This window comes from Octodon degus, unplaced genomic scaffold (assembly GCF_000260255.1).
Source record: "Octodon degus isolate 3935 unplaced genomic scaffold, OctDeg1.0 scaffold00042, whole genome shotgun sequence".
NCBI classification, from domain to species: domain Eukaryota; kingdom Metazoa; phylum Chordata; class Mammalia; order Rodentia; family Octodontidae; genus Octodon; species Octodon degus.
The window spans coordinates 14,865,315-14,877,687 of record NW_004524618.1 but is presented as its reverse complement, the minus strand read 5'-3'; the positions used below and the strand labels follow the sequence as shown (position 1 = coordinate 14,877,687).

General features: G+C 50.8%; 1 protein-coding gene across 3 annotated transcripts in view; it reads left to right on the top strand.

The window, feature by feature from the left end:
• Positions 1-12,373, top strand: part of Afap1l2 (actin filament associated protein 1 like 2) — a 103,471-nt gene that overhangs the window by 54,027 nt on the left and 37,071 nt on the right. For all 3 annotated transcript variants that reach the window (XM_023715484.1, XM_023715483.1, XM_004631550.2), the window contains one exon: positions 8,974-9,102. In XM_023715484.1, coding sequence (XP_023571252.1) covers positions 8,974-9,102 — 129 coding nt within the window. The remainder of the gene's footprint in view (positions 1-8,973; positions 9,103-12,373) is intronic.

Here is a 12,373-nt window from a genome sequence, read left to right as displayed (position 1 = left end):
AAGTGCTCTTCATAGCAGCATGCTGCTTACTCGAAAGAACATTGCTGTTGTGACTGTCAAGGCAAGTAGATTGTGAGACCAGAGAATGGGCAGAAAAGGGGAGGCAGACAGAGGGACAGAGACAAAAGGCCATCGGAGCCACCTCTCCAGTCACAGTATGGTGACTGGAGTTTAACCTACCAAGACTTAGGCTGAGGTCTAGGAAGCTTTGAAAACACCCCTTCCCCCGTTCTTGGCACTCTGCGTTTCTGTGAATGTGCTTCTCTCAAGGGGCATAACCCATGTGCCACCTCTGCTGTTGCCCTCTGTCAGGATTCCAGTTAGTAGTCCTGCACGATCAAAGGGGGACAGCTCCATTCGCTTTGGAAGCCGTCCTCTTACATTTATATTGTGTATGTCTGTGTTTAAGACAGTGTAGAATGCTTTTCATATCCATTGTGTAGATAGAATTCAGATTTTATTTAACAGAAAACATGTAACAGTACAAGTATTTTATAGTTTTTACTTTCAATACTGGGGATTGAACACAGGACCTACACACTGACCTATATCCCTAACCCTTCCTTCCTTCCTTCCTTCCTTCCTTCCTTCTTTCTTTCTTTCTTTCTTTCTTTCTTTCTTTCTTTCTTTTGAGACAAGTTGTCACTAAATTGCTCAAGCTGGGCTCAAATTTGCAGTCTTCCTGCCTCAGCTTCCCAGGCGTGTGTCACCACGTCTGGCTGTGGGATTAATGGTCGTTGCTCCCATCAGTCTCATGAAGTAGGTACTATTGTTAATTGCATTCTACGACTGAGGACACTAAGACGCAGAGAAGTTACTTAAGCTCTCTGAGTGCATGTAGCCAGGAGCTGTGAAGCCAAGAGTGAACCAAGATTTCGAGCTAACATTAGGCAGTTGGAACCTGGAATGTGGTGTGGACAGAGAGGACATGGAGGTGACCTCTCTCCTTGAGACCAGGAGCCCAGGACAAGACAAGCTGGGATCCCAGGGCACCCAAGAATTTTAAGGGTAACACTTAGGGGAGAGACACTCTAGGTTCTGGGCACCATCAGGGTCTGCACCAAAGAGGCTTGGCGGCCTAGGAGGCCTGTGTTCAAGCTGGACGCAGCTCAGCCTCAGCTTCCTGTGGGCACTGACTCAGGTTGGAGGACGGAGGCAACCTCTGGGGCCTTATCTCTGGTTAACTCCAAGGTCAGGCTGGGTGGATTGTTGCGGTGGTTTTGACTTTGGGGTAGAGTCCTGGGTGGGATGCAGAGGCCCTCAGTACATCAACTCAATGGCATTCCATTACTTGGGCAACATCCTGGGAAGCAACAGAGAGTAAATCTGGGTAGTACTCTGATTTTTTTTCATACTATACATGTTTAGTTTGTCTCTATCACAATCATCTAGTGAACAGGGAGAAACCTGAATTGACATCCTGAACTGAAACTACGATGGCTGCTGTAATAGTTCCTTCTCTCTGTAGTAACCAACGCTGTCATCTCTGTGGAGGACCAGGAAAGGGTATGAGGAAGGAGTTTCCCATTGTCCTTCTACCAGGAGAGAACGTCAATGATAATGCTTCCCTGTTCTTTGCTCCTGTCTGGCACAGTCTTTCCCCATGTGAACTTGAGTGACCCCGAGAGCCTCCTGTTTGGGGACCCAAGTGTGTGACTGAAGTTTGTGTGCCTTGTGTGACTGCCACACAGGGAAACATCCAGCAAAACCTTTGTGTCTCCCACCACATAACTGGTCCCCGCTGACACTGAATGAAGCCAGTCTTGTGGCTGATGGCATCTCAGGAATGTCCTAAGGGGGCTGGGGAACAAATGCCTCCTGGATCCCAAAGCCTCTTTGTCTGGCAGGGACTCTGGTAGCTGTAGGAGCCTTGGGTGTCTGGAGCCTGCTCTCCTGGGTCCCCTGAACTGCTGGCAGACTGTAAGGTTGAGTACCCCTCATCCTGGCTTATGATTCCTAGGGGAGCAGTCCATGACCTTCCCCCCTATACTCTTCAGAAAGTTTCCCACCTCAGTGCCATGTGGGAGTGAGAGGTCGCATGTCTTCCTTGCCCCACCAGACACCAAGGGAGTTCTGTGACTGCTCTTTCCAGTGACAAGAAGTGGCTGAAGTGGGGGCTGGAATTGTGGCCAGAGACTGGTAAGTCCTTTGCTTAGGCCTACTGGACTGACCCGTCCAGACCCTTTAAGTAGGAGGAGCTTTGGTGCATGCATGCATGTGTGTGTATGTGCATGCGTGCTCATGCATGCATGTATGGGAGCATCATCTTCAGCAAGTGTTTTCTAAGCACAAAGCACTGTTTAGGCACAGCAGAGGAATCCAGCCCGAAAGATGTGGCTGCTGCCCACACAGAGCTTTCCGTGTCACTGGGAACAAAGGGCTTCCATTCATCAGGCAAACAGTAAACAATATGAATCACCAAGCCATGATTGCGCATTCTTGAGCTGGAGGGATGGCCATTGCTTCTGGGCCATGTGGCACAGTGGAGGTGACTCTTGGCAAGCCTGGGGTCTTTTCTCCCTCGCTGTGTTTGGCTTGAGTCTTCAGCTATGACTGTGTGAATTTCCAGAGGACCTTATCCGAGGGGCTCTGGTTCCAGCTGGCTCCGTAGCTGGGGCTGGAGTTCTGCTCCGGGGGAGGTTTGCTCCATTTGCGAGGTCAGCGGCAAGCTTCTCGATGTGCTCTTCCAGCGGTGTGAGCGGCCGCCGAGCGTCTGTCCCTTTTCTGCTTGAACAGCTAATCTGAGAAAGCTGAGGGTGGACTGTTCTTGGAGAAAGTGTTTTAAGTGATTGGACTTAAACAGAGGTGAGAAAAAGCAGATCTCGCAAAAATGATGACAAGATGACCCTTGAAGGTTGGGCCCAGCAGAGAGCAGAGCACTCACAGTGCTAGTAAGTGTAACAAATGCTTCTGGCCCTCCCCATTTCTTGGAGATGGAGATAAAGAACACCTCCTGACGTATTCATACTAGCGAAGGCTACATTCCTGGCCCCTCTTCTGAGGTCCACGTCTGCTGAGGGGTAGTCTGTGACTCTTTTGGATGGTAATTAGCAGTGCTAAGAGCTTGCACTTGCTTCAGCAGGATAAGGAACAGTTCTGCGACATCTTGATCCTCACCTTCTATACTCTCACTGTCCACAGGGAAAGGAGAAATATTTTGAAGTGCATCTGACTTCACATAGCAGGCATGAACCAGAATGTTCTATGTGTAAATCAGAATTGCATCCCATAGAAGCACTGTGAAAGTTTGAAGGAACCATGTAAATGTTTTTATAAAGCAAAAAGGCTTTTCATGAAGCAAAGCATCATACTTGTATTCAGATCGGTAGTTCTGAGCCTGGCTTCTACATTAGCATCTTCAGGAAGTTTCTAGTGTTTCTGAGGCTCCAGGTCTCCTGCAGAGCCGTAAGAGCAGAATTTCTCGGGTGGACTCAGGCATTAGGTTTGGGGCCAGGCGAGTGCTGGGAACTGAACTCAGCACCTTCACACTAAGTCCCCAGCCATTTTTCATTTTAAAAAAATTTGAGTCAGGGTCTTCCTAAGTTGTCCCAACTGCACTAGAATTTCTGGTCCTTCTGCCTCATTTTTCCAGAGTCCTGGGATTACAGGTGTGCGCCACAATGCCCAGGAATACCAGGAGTTTTTAAATTGGAACAAAACACTGAATACCTGCAATGTAAAGCAGGAGGGGTTCATTTGGCCCATGCCTTCAGCCCATGACTGGCCAGTTCTAAGGCAGGAACAGCGTGGCGGAAGGACCTGGACTGAGAAGAGCTGCTCCCCTCAGGTGGATAGGAAATAGACAAAGGAGAGCCTGGCTCCTCTCAGAAAGAACCTAGTTAGCATGATGCGCCCTTCTACCGAGCCAACGTGATGTTGCTTTTCAGACTCTTCAGAAGTGCTCTTGGTCCCCAGCAGTTGAGGATACTGTGCCCAGTAAGCCGGTCTTGGGAACTGTTTGGGAGGAAGAGAGGGGATGCATGCACAAAGACCAGGTCTGCTCAGTTTGGTGTTTGGAAGGAAAATCCTGCTCACTCATGGGTCATCAGCGCATGCAGCTGAGTAAATAAAGATGTGCGCGTGAGACAGCAGGGGACTGTGAAGAGCAGTTTTGCCCGTGTGTCGGGAAGACGTTTATGGTTGGGAACCTAGTGACCAAGAAGCGGGGCCGCCTTAAGATGAGAGAAGCCAGGGGAGGAGGTCATCGGGAGGCAGGGCCCCACCAGGCCCAGGGCAGTGAATTGAGCAGCTGAGCCATCCAACTGTGCGTGGGCCTTGGAAGTTCTAAACAAGAATCTTATTGATGATTTGTCAGACCCAGAGCAGACAACTCTGAACTTTAACAGAGCCGGGATGGAAAGCCCATACAAGGGCCTACAGTTTCCAGAATGAACAACACGCTTATTTTCCCCTCCCGCCACTGGAGGACGAGGAAGGGACTGAAACGAGAAGCGTGGGGGAGAAGGGAAATGTGATGAGTGAGGTCCAGGGCCTCAATGGAGTCGCTGCATTCCACCGAGGGGTGGTGCACAGCCCCTCTGAGCCCCAGGGTTGGAAAATGTCACTGGGCTTGGTGCAGATCGGGGGCTGGGCTCTGTGCATTATTATTTACCAGCACTGTAACTGCCCCCTGAAAGGGTGTGTCTGACGAGGAGCCACTAAGGGGCTCCAGGTTACTGGCACCTTAGTAGATTCCCAAACCTACAAAGCCTGATCCTTGACCCAGAAGGGCTTATGTCTAGCCCCAGCATAGACGGAACATATAGTGAGATAACTGGGAGCGACTGGCCTTCCCAGAAAGAGACGTACATGGCAGAGCTGCAGGGGAGCAGAGTGCAGGGCTTCTAGGTGGCTTCCTGGAGAGGGAGCTGGTGTGGACGTGGGTGGACCTTAAAGAAGAGTGAGGTGGACCCAAAGAGGAGGACAGTAACTCACTGCAGTCCCCAGCCCTGTGGTCCTTCAACCGTGGTACTTACCATTTACCTAAGCAGCTGTTCTAGAAAGAAAACAAGGACTTGACATTGTCCTCCGCTGGGAGTACCAAGTATGAGTCTCCTGTTAATTCTCAAAGGCAGGGACCTCGGCTGCCAAGGTCACCACAGCATCCCATGCCTCTGCGTCTGATTGTGTTCTGCAGCTCTCAGCTCTTGGGACATCTTCCTTTAAGTCTTCCTCTAACTGACTGGTGGCCAGCTCCCCCCAGCTCTCCCTGGCATGGATCTGTCTAACCCTGCTCTCCGCGCCTGCCCCATATCCTTCCTTGTAGAGTATGGGGGAGCAGGAAGCAGAGGTCCTGACTCAGACCAGCCTCCCCCACTCTGTGGGAGTGACTGCGGGTTGCAGACAGTGAGGCTTTAGGACTTGGACAGAGCTGTGCCAGAGCCCCAGCACCACTGCTCACTGGGGGTGAGCCGAGCTGGGTTCTACTCCAGCCTCATTAGCCTATTCCTGTGTCTGCACCCTTACAGGGGGTACAGAACTAGAGCTGGGGGAGTACAGCTGATGGCATGGTGCATCTTAGGGCACGCCCGAATGGCTCTCATCTGCACCAATGCAGCCGTCCAGCTGGCCTCCCTGCCCATCCGGCCTCGCCTGTCTCAGGCTTGCTTGATGAAGTTTCTGTAGCCGTCCCTGCCATATTGCTGCAGGATCTGCAAGCAGAGCAGATACACCCCACACCATCTGCCCCACCCCAGGCCGTACTTCTGGTTTCAAGGCCTGCCTCCTGCCCTCTAAGGCTCACTTCCCCCTGTCCCTGTGTTCCATGTGTCCCTATGCACGGAACTGGTCACAATTCTTCAGTATGAGGCATGCACTTAGTGTTGGAATCTCCTGAGAATGTCACCCCTTTTTTCCTAAGATGCCTCTGCTGCTGCTGCTTGGTGAGTTCCTATGCAATCCTAAATGAGCAGCTCATAAATTCTTCTCCCCGATAGCCCCAGCGTGGGCCTCTCATGTGCGTTCCTGTTCCTTGGAGACACGCCAAGTTAATCTTGTTCCCACCTGTGTGCTTGTGCACGCTGGGTGCCCCTCCATAGATTTGGGGCCCCCTGAAGAAGTAAGGACCCATCTGACTTTTGTCATCCTTTGCACATATTCCAACATTTGGCTTAGTCCAATTTGCTCACATAGAACATAAACAAAGGCTGTTTTCCAGGAATCGAGCAGCTTTTGGGAAAAGCTAAGGACGTGGAGGGGAAGAGACACTTGGAGTTTTTCTGCTTTTTCCTCTCTGAAGTAGCTGCAAAGGCACAGCCTTGAGAAGTTCAGAAGGTCGGGAAATGTGGCCAGGACCCCAGTTCCCTCGCTTTTCCTTGTCCGCTAGATCTGAGTCAGGGCCACTTTCCTCATATTCTTACTTTGTTTTCCCTGGGTTGACTGCTTTAAACTTGCTGCTGAAGCCTGCTGAATTTGTGCAACCAACAGGAAACTCATGAATAGCTGTTGAAAGCAAAACCAGACCCAACTAAAGGCCTTTCGGCTCGGGGGCCTCGCTTTAATTATTCTTTTAAATCCTTCCCTGGGACCATCAGGGGTGAGTCTTGGCTAAGGGCTTCTGGACCTAGCAGCAGGGGAGGCTTGTGCACAGGCTGCCACAGCTCAGGTTCCTGACTCTGAGTTATGGGCAGACCTTCCTGGCTTTCTTTCAGGCAGAAGTTGTCAGCTCTTCCCTCTGTTCCCTTCTTTAATTTGGTCCTCTGAGCTCTATACCACCTCTAAAGCTCTCTGTTTGGCACTTTGGTCCCGGCCCAGCAGTGCCATCAGTTAGATGCGGGCTGAGTGGCATTGACAGGGTGGCTCCCAGCCCTTAGTGTAGCAGCCTGGCCACAGCAGGGGACGGGCTGAATCGAGGCTCCAGCAGAGAAGCCCTGCTGGCTTAGATGGCAGGAGCCACTGAGGCTGCCGGGATGCTGGGCATAGGCTCTGGCAACACCCTTGGTCACTGGTACCCTCCCCAGTCCCAGCACTGTGCTTCTGCCTGCTCAGAAAGTCCCCATGGTACATCCTCTTTGGGCAGGCGTTTGGCCACCTGGGAGAGCCTGGTCTCGGCCCCATGCCATGGTACCCAGTGCCCTCTCCTCCCTCCCTCTGGTTATTTATAACTGTGGGTCAAATGAGCAAGGCCAGAAAGAAGAGGGCCTTGGGAGAAATGAGCAAAGGAGTTCAGTCCTCCAGCAGCCAGGCTGTTTCTCTCCGCCATCAGTGAGCTCGCAGAGTGACACTGCTGACAGCTTGCCCAGGAGCTAAGGAGCCCAAGCGGGTGCAGAGGAGGGGCCAGGAGAAAAGCGGGAGGCACCAGAGGTCCCAGGTGGTGGGTGAGCTGCAGGGGCCCGAGTTTTACAACGAGCAGTCCATGCGGTAAACTCACAACTGGTTTCATTGCAACCATTTGTAGGAGGTCTTGTTCGAGTTCCCAGGGCTGGTATTATAATAGGGGAGGTGTGAAGGCAGGGCTTTCCGCAAAGCCTGCTGCTGCAGGATTTTAGTTACACAGGACCTGCCAGACAGCTGGCTTGTCAATGCGCTCTTCTTCATCCTAATCCCGGCCAGGATTTATGTTTCTTCCACGCTGGTCATGGAGTGTTTTCAGACACAATAAGCAGTGAATCTACTTTGCTTTTTGTTCATTCGTTTCATCAGTTATTATTTACTGGACATCGCGCTGGGCTCTGGAAATGTAAATGAGACCCAAAGCCTGTCCTAGGAACATGGCGTGTGTGATACAAGCAGGTAAAATGGACAGCACAGTCAGAACTCTCTTCTCGTGTAATGAACTTCCAAGCTCAGTGACTTACAGCAACGCAAGCTCATTACCGCCCAACACGGTCTGTAGATCAGAGCCTTGCATGTCCATGGGGCTCTGCTGCTTTTGGAAGCCCTGGGAGTTAGTGCTTTTTCAGCTTCTGCGTGCCTTTTCTGTGTGCCTCGGCTCCTGATCCCTACCTGCCCCTGGCCTCAGAGCAACGTGGTAGCTTCCATGGTCCTGCTTTTGTCCTCTCATTCGCCCTGACTCTGCCCTCCAGCCTCTTGTCAGGGCTCTTGTCATGGCCTTGGGCTTTCCCAGGTAATCCAGGATGCTTTCCTCACCTTACCACAGGTAGGTCCCTTTTCCTGTATGCAGATTGTCCCAGCTTCAGAGGAAGAGGGCGCGAAAATCCCTGGAGGCCACCATTCAGCCTGCCAAAGCCCAGTGCCAGTAATGTAGGAGTATCTGTCCAAGGGGCCCTCAGTGTCCCAGGGGCCCAAATAAGCTGTCAAAGGAAGAATGGTATCTAGACCAAGACCCCAGGGATGAGTAGGATTTGTAAGGGAGAAAGCTGTTTTGTGTGACTACCAGAGAAAGCTGGGTATAGTAGTGGAGCTACAATATAGTGATGGTTGTGGTGGAGGAACCATAGCAGTTTGCAGGAAAGCTAGCAGGCATCTAGGGAGGTGAGAACAGCTTTTAATCATGGGTACCTGAGAATAGATTTGATTTAGAAAGCTATGCAGCTAAGCCGTGGTCAGTCTTGGAGTCCTAGGGTTTCAGTGCTGGAATGAATTTTACAAAGTATTTGATCTAATTGACCTGAGAAGGTTACTTAATAGCTTCCAAGTCACCTGGAGGGCATCAAGGTCAGAGTAACCCTGACTATAACCACAGTTCAAGGGCAGAGGCTGGTGGCCAGCAAAGCTCTTTGACAGCTGCCCCTTTGTGAGGGCAGGCATTAGTGGTAGGGGAGTTGCACGCAGAATATTGGACCAATTTGGCCACCATCCCTCCTCCAACAAATGGAAGACTTGAAGCTTTGGCAGAAGGCGTCCATCTCAACATCAAGGGCCTACTTCACTCCCATTGAGCTCCCAGAACTGAGAATCTCATCTCCAGGGAGCAGAGGTGGCCATGGGGATGCTGTAGGGTCTGGAGATGTACGTAAGCTGGGCTTTTGGAGAGGAGTACCCGCTGAAAGTCTCTGCTGTTTTCTATTCTAGCCCTGGATCAGCTGCTGACGGAGCTGGATGACTTCCTCAAGATTCTGGACCAGGAGAACTTGAGCAGCACAGCTGTGGTGAAGAAGAGCGGCCTGGCAGAGCTGCTCCGGCTTTATACCAAGAGCAGCAGTAAGTGTGTCTCTGTGGCCTTGGAGGGGTGGCTGGGACACAGAAAGATGGTCCTGCTGGTCAACCCGGGCTGCCACAACACCCTAGCACAGGGAGGGTGGCTTGAACAGCAAAGATGTATTGTCTTACGCATTTGGAGATTTTGGGATTGAGGCTGGTTCCTTCTGACCTCTCTCTCCTTGGCTTACCAGTAGGGACCTTGGGTGCTGTTGTGGTCTCTACTCTCTCTCTGTCTCCTGTCTTCTGATTTTGTAAAGACATCAGTCATACTGTAGCAGATCTTATCCTCTGACCTTGTTTTAACTTATCTCTTTAAAGACCTTGTGCCCAGGGCCAGGGTTTGATCTTCAGCACCACAAGCCATGCAGGCGCTGTCCCCAGGGTGCACTGAGGTGGTACCTGAGACTAGGTGTGGTGGTGCATGCCTGTAATCCCAGTGTTTGGGAGGCTGAAAACAGGAGCATCACTATGAGTCCAATCTGTGTAGTGAGACCCTGTAGACCCTGTACTAAATACATAAAAAAGACTGTAAATCATAAAACATGGAGTTCATAATTTTTCCATATTTTCATTGTAGTAGCTGTTACATACAAAAAAGTATACAAGTCTTAAGCATGTAATTCATTGAGTTTTGACAATTATGTACCTGTGTGCTTGCATTCAAAACAAGATATAGACCATTTCTGTCATCCAGAGAGCTCTGACTCTTCCTCCATCCCAGTTCATTCCCTTGCCTCCTTGACCCCAGGGCAACAACTGCTTTGATTTCCTTCACCCTGGTGTGGCTGCATGTTCTGGAACTTTGTATAAATGGAATCATATGATGTGTGCTTCACGCCCAGCTCCGTTCATTTAAATGATCCATCCACATCTTGGATGTGTCAGTAATTTATTCTTTTTATTGCTGGGGAGTGGTCCATGTGGTGACTCTACCACAATCTTTATTTTTCCATTCACTTGTGATGGGTGTTTGGATTGTTCACAAATTTGAGCTATAATGTATTAGGCTGCTGTGAACATTTTTTTATAAATCTTCTTATGGACATATGGTTTCATTTCTAGTAAAAAAATTTTAAGGAAAACCATATGAAGTCCTCACAGATGAGGTGAATTTCACATTAAGGGTTTGAAAACTAGAGTTGCTGTTTGGGGACAATAAGGGACTCTTGGAGGGCATTCAATCCATCTGGCTCTTAGCAGGTACAGCCTGAGTTGTGCCAGGGAAGGAAAGTCTCCACCTGCCCAACCATCAAAATCCGGAAATGCTCCTTATGTCCATCCTGAGCCTCCTAGCATGCACTTCGAGGCTTCTTTCTTCCCCTGCTTTCCCTCTCTCCAGTGGAAATTATCTTGATTCTCTGGATGACGGAGCCAAAGGAAAGCCGAAGCCTGTCACTGTATGCTGGCAGGTTTCCCTCGAGGAGGAATAATCCCAGCTGCCCACTCTGTCATCAGCCTTGGTCTCCTGGCACCCCTCCTCACCTTCACCCAGTTCCCAGGCTCCTCCTGGCTTTGTAGCCGCGCGTCTGTCTGCCAGCCGGCTCATCAAAGAAGCTCTCGGTGGGAATGGTAGAGGGGAAATCCACACTACAAAGCAGGGCGTTAGAGAGGGATGAATCATCCCACGGAAGGATTCATCAGTGGAGCCCTTTTAAAAGCACACTCCCCAGACCTTTTAAGATGTGCTTTGACTTGAGAACATTCAATTATAAAGCCCCTCTCTGTTGGCAATGGGAAAACACCTCTTTGTGGCCCATCTGTCCCGAGATGCTTGGCACAGGCTGCTCTGGCAGCACCTCCCATCTTAGGTCCCTCCTTGGTCTAACACGTGGCTAAGCCTGCAGTAGGGGGACCTTTGTTCTGTCCTGCTCAGCCCCCCAAGTCAGGCCTTCCCCACCTTTGGTCTCTGCAGCTTGGAGGTGCTAGGAGGCTGCTGATTAGGGGGCTGTCCATGTGGACCACCTCCAGAGTGCCCCGGATTGCTGACAAATGTGTTCAGGCATACTAAGCCAGTGGCTGCTTGTATCCTTAGGGGCAAAGGCTGTTCACTAATACTGCCATATGACACAATTTCCCTTCAGTCCCCCTTGGTACCCCTTAGACGGTGGAGAAGGTAGAGCCACTTCTAACCTTGACTGCATGCTTACTGTGTCCAACAGCAGCCCTTAATATGTTCACTGATATAAATTACTTCATGGGATCCCCACCATCTGGGAGGCAGTTGTTGTTATCCCCATTTTACCAGTGAGGGAACCAGGGCTTAGAAAGCCGCCTGCCCAGAGGCACACGGCCGTGAGTGGCGGAGCTGGGCCAGGTGGGATCTAAGCGTGCACTGCCCTGACCTCCTTAGGCTTTGCTGCATTAGATTAATTGTTGTGCTGCCCACAGCAGATCCAAAGCACCCTCCCCACGCTGAACATAAAGCACTCATCTTCCTGTTAGCCTCCTGGGCCCACTTCCTTGAGTAGCTACCAAAAACAGTGAATTTTGGTCCCAGGACTTGTAGACAGAGGCAGGCTGATCTGCCTGGGCAACCACTTATGTACGTGGCTGTGTGGGTGAGTTTGTGAATGTGTATTTATACTTTCCAACAGAATTGCCTACATGTGTCTGAGCTTTTGTAGCTAAACATAGATTTTTTTTTTTTTTTTTTTTTTTTACCTTCTCTGCTTTTGATCTGGATGGTGACGAGGCACCGACCGAGGGCTCTTTCTCAGGGACTGGGCTGCCTATAGTCTGTGTTGGCTTCGCCCACAGGAGCCGTGTCCACTGCCTCCCCTGCTTGGAGGTTCTGGCACGATCCAGTGGCTGCCCACGTCTGATAAGAAACACTTCGAAGGTTCTGTCCATCCAACTGTAGCAGAGAGGTTTGTGGCCTCTTCCCCGCCCCAGTTCTGTGAGCAGAACCTCCCTCTGCAGACAGCGCAGATGCCCCCCAGAAATTACGCCCTGTCTCCCAGCACAGCAGATTCATCTTTCTAGCGCCTGCTGTGGCCTCTGTCACTTCCCACCCGTGGTGGAATTACTAGCTTTCTGTCTCAGGTTTGTTTCTCCCCAATGGACTAGTGGGTTTGTGAAGACAGAGACAATGTCACCATGGTTCTCTGTGCACTTCTGAGCATGAGCGAATAACACGAGCTTCTCCCCAGACAGGGACTGCTCAGTAGCCTTGGCTTCCGGAGCCAAGTCCCCTGTCGCAGGAGGCCTGAGAGCCTCTTCTAACGTCCTGTACCGATGTTTCCTTTTTCTCTTTGGTAGTGCTGGGGATGAG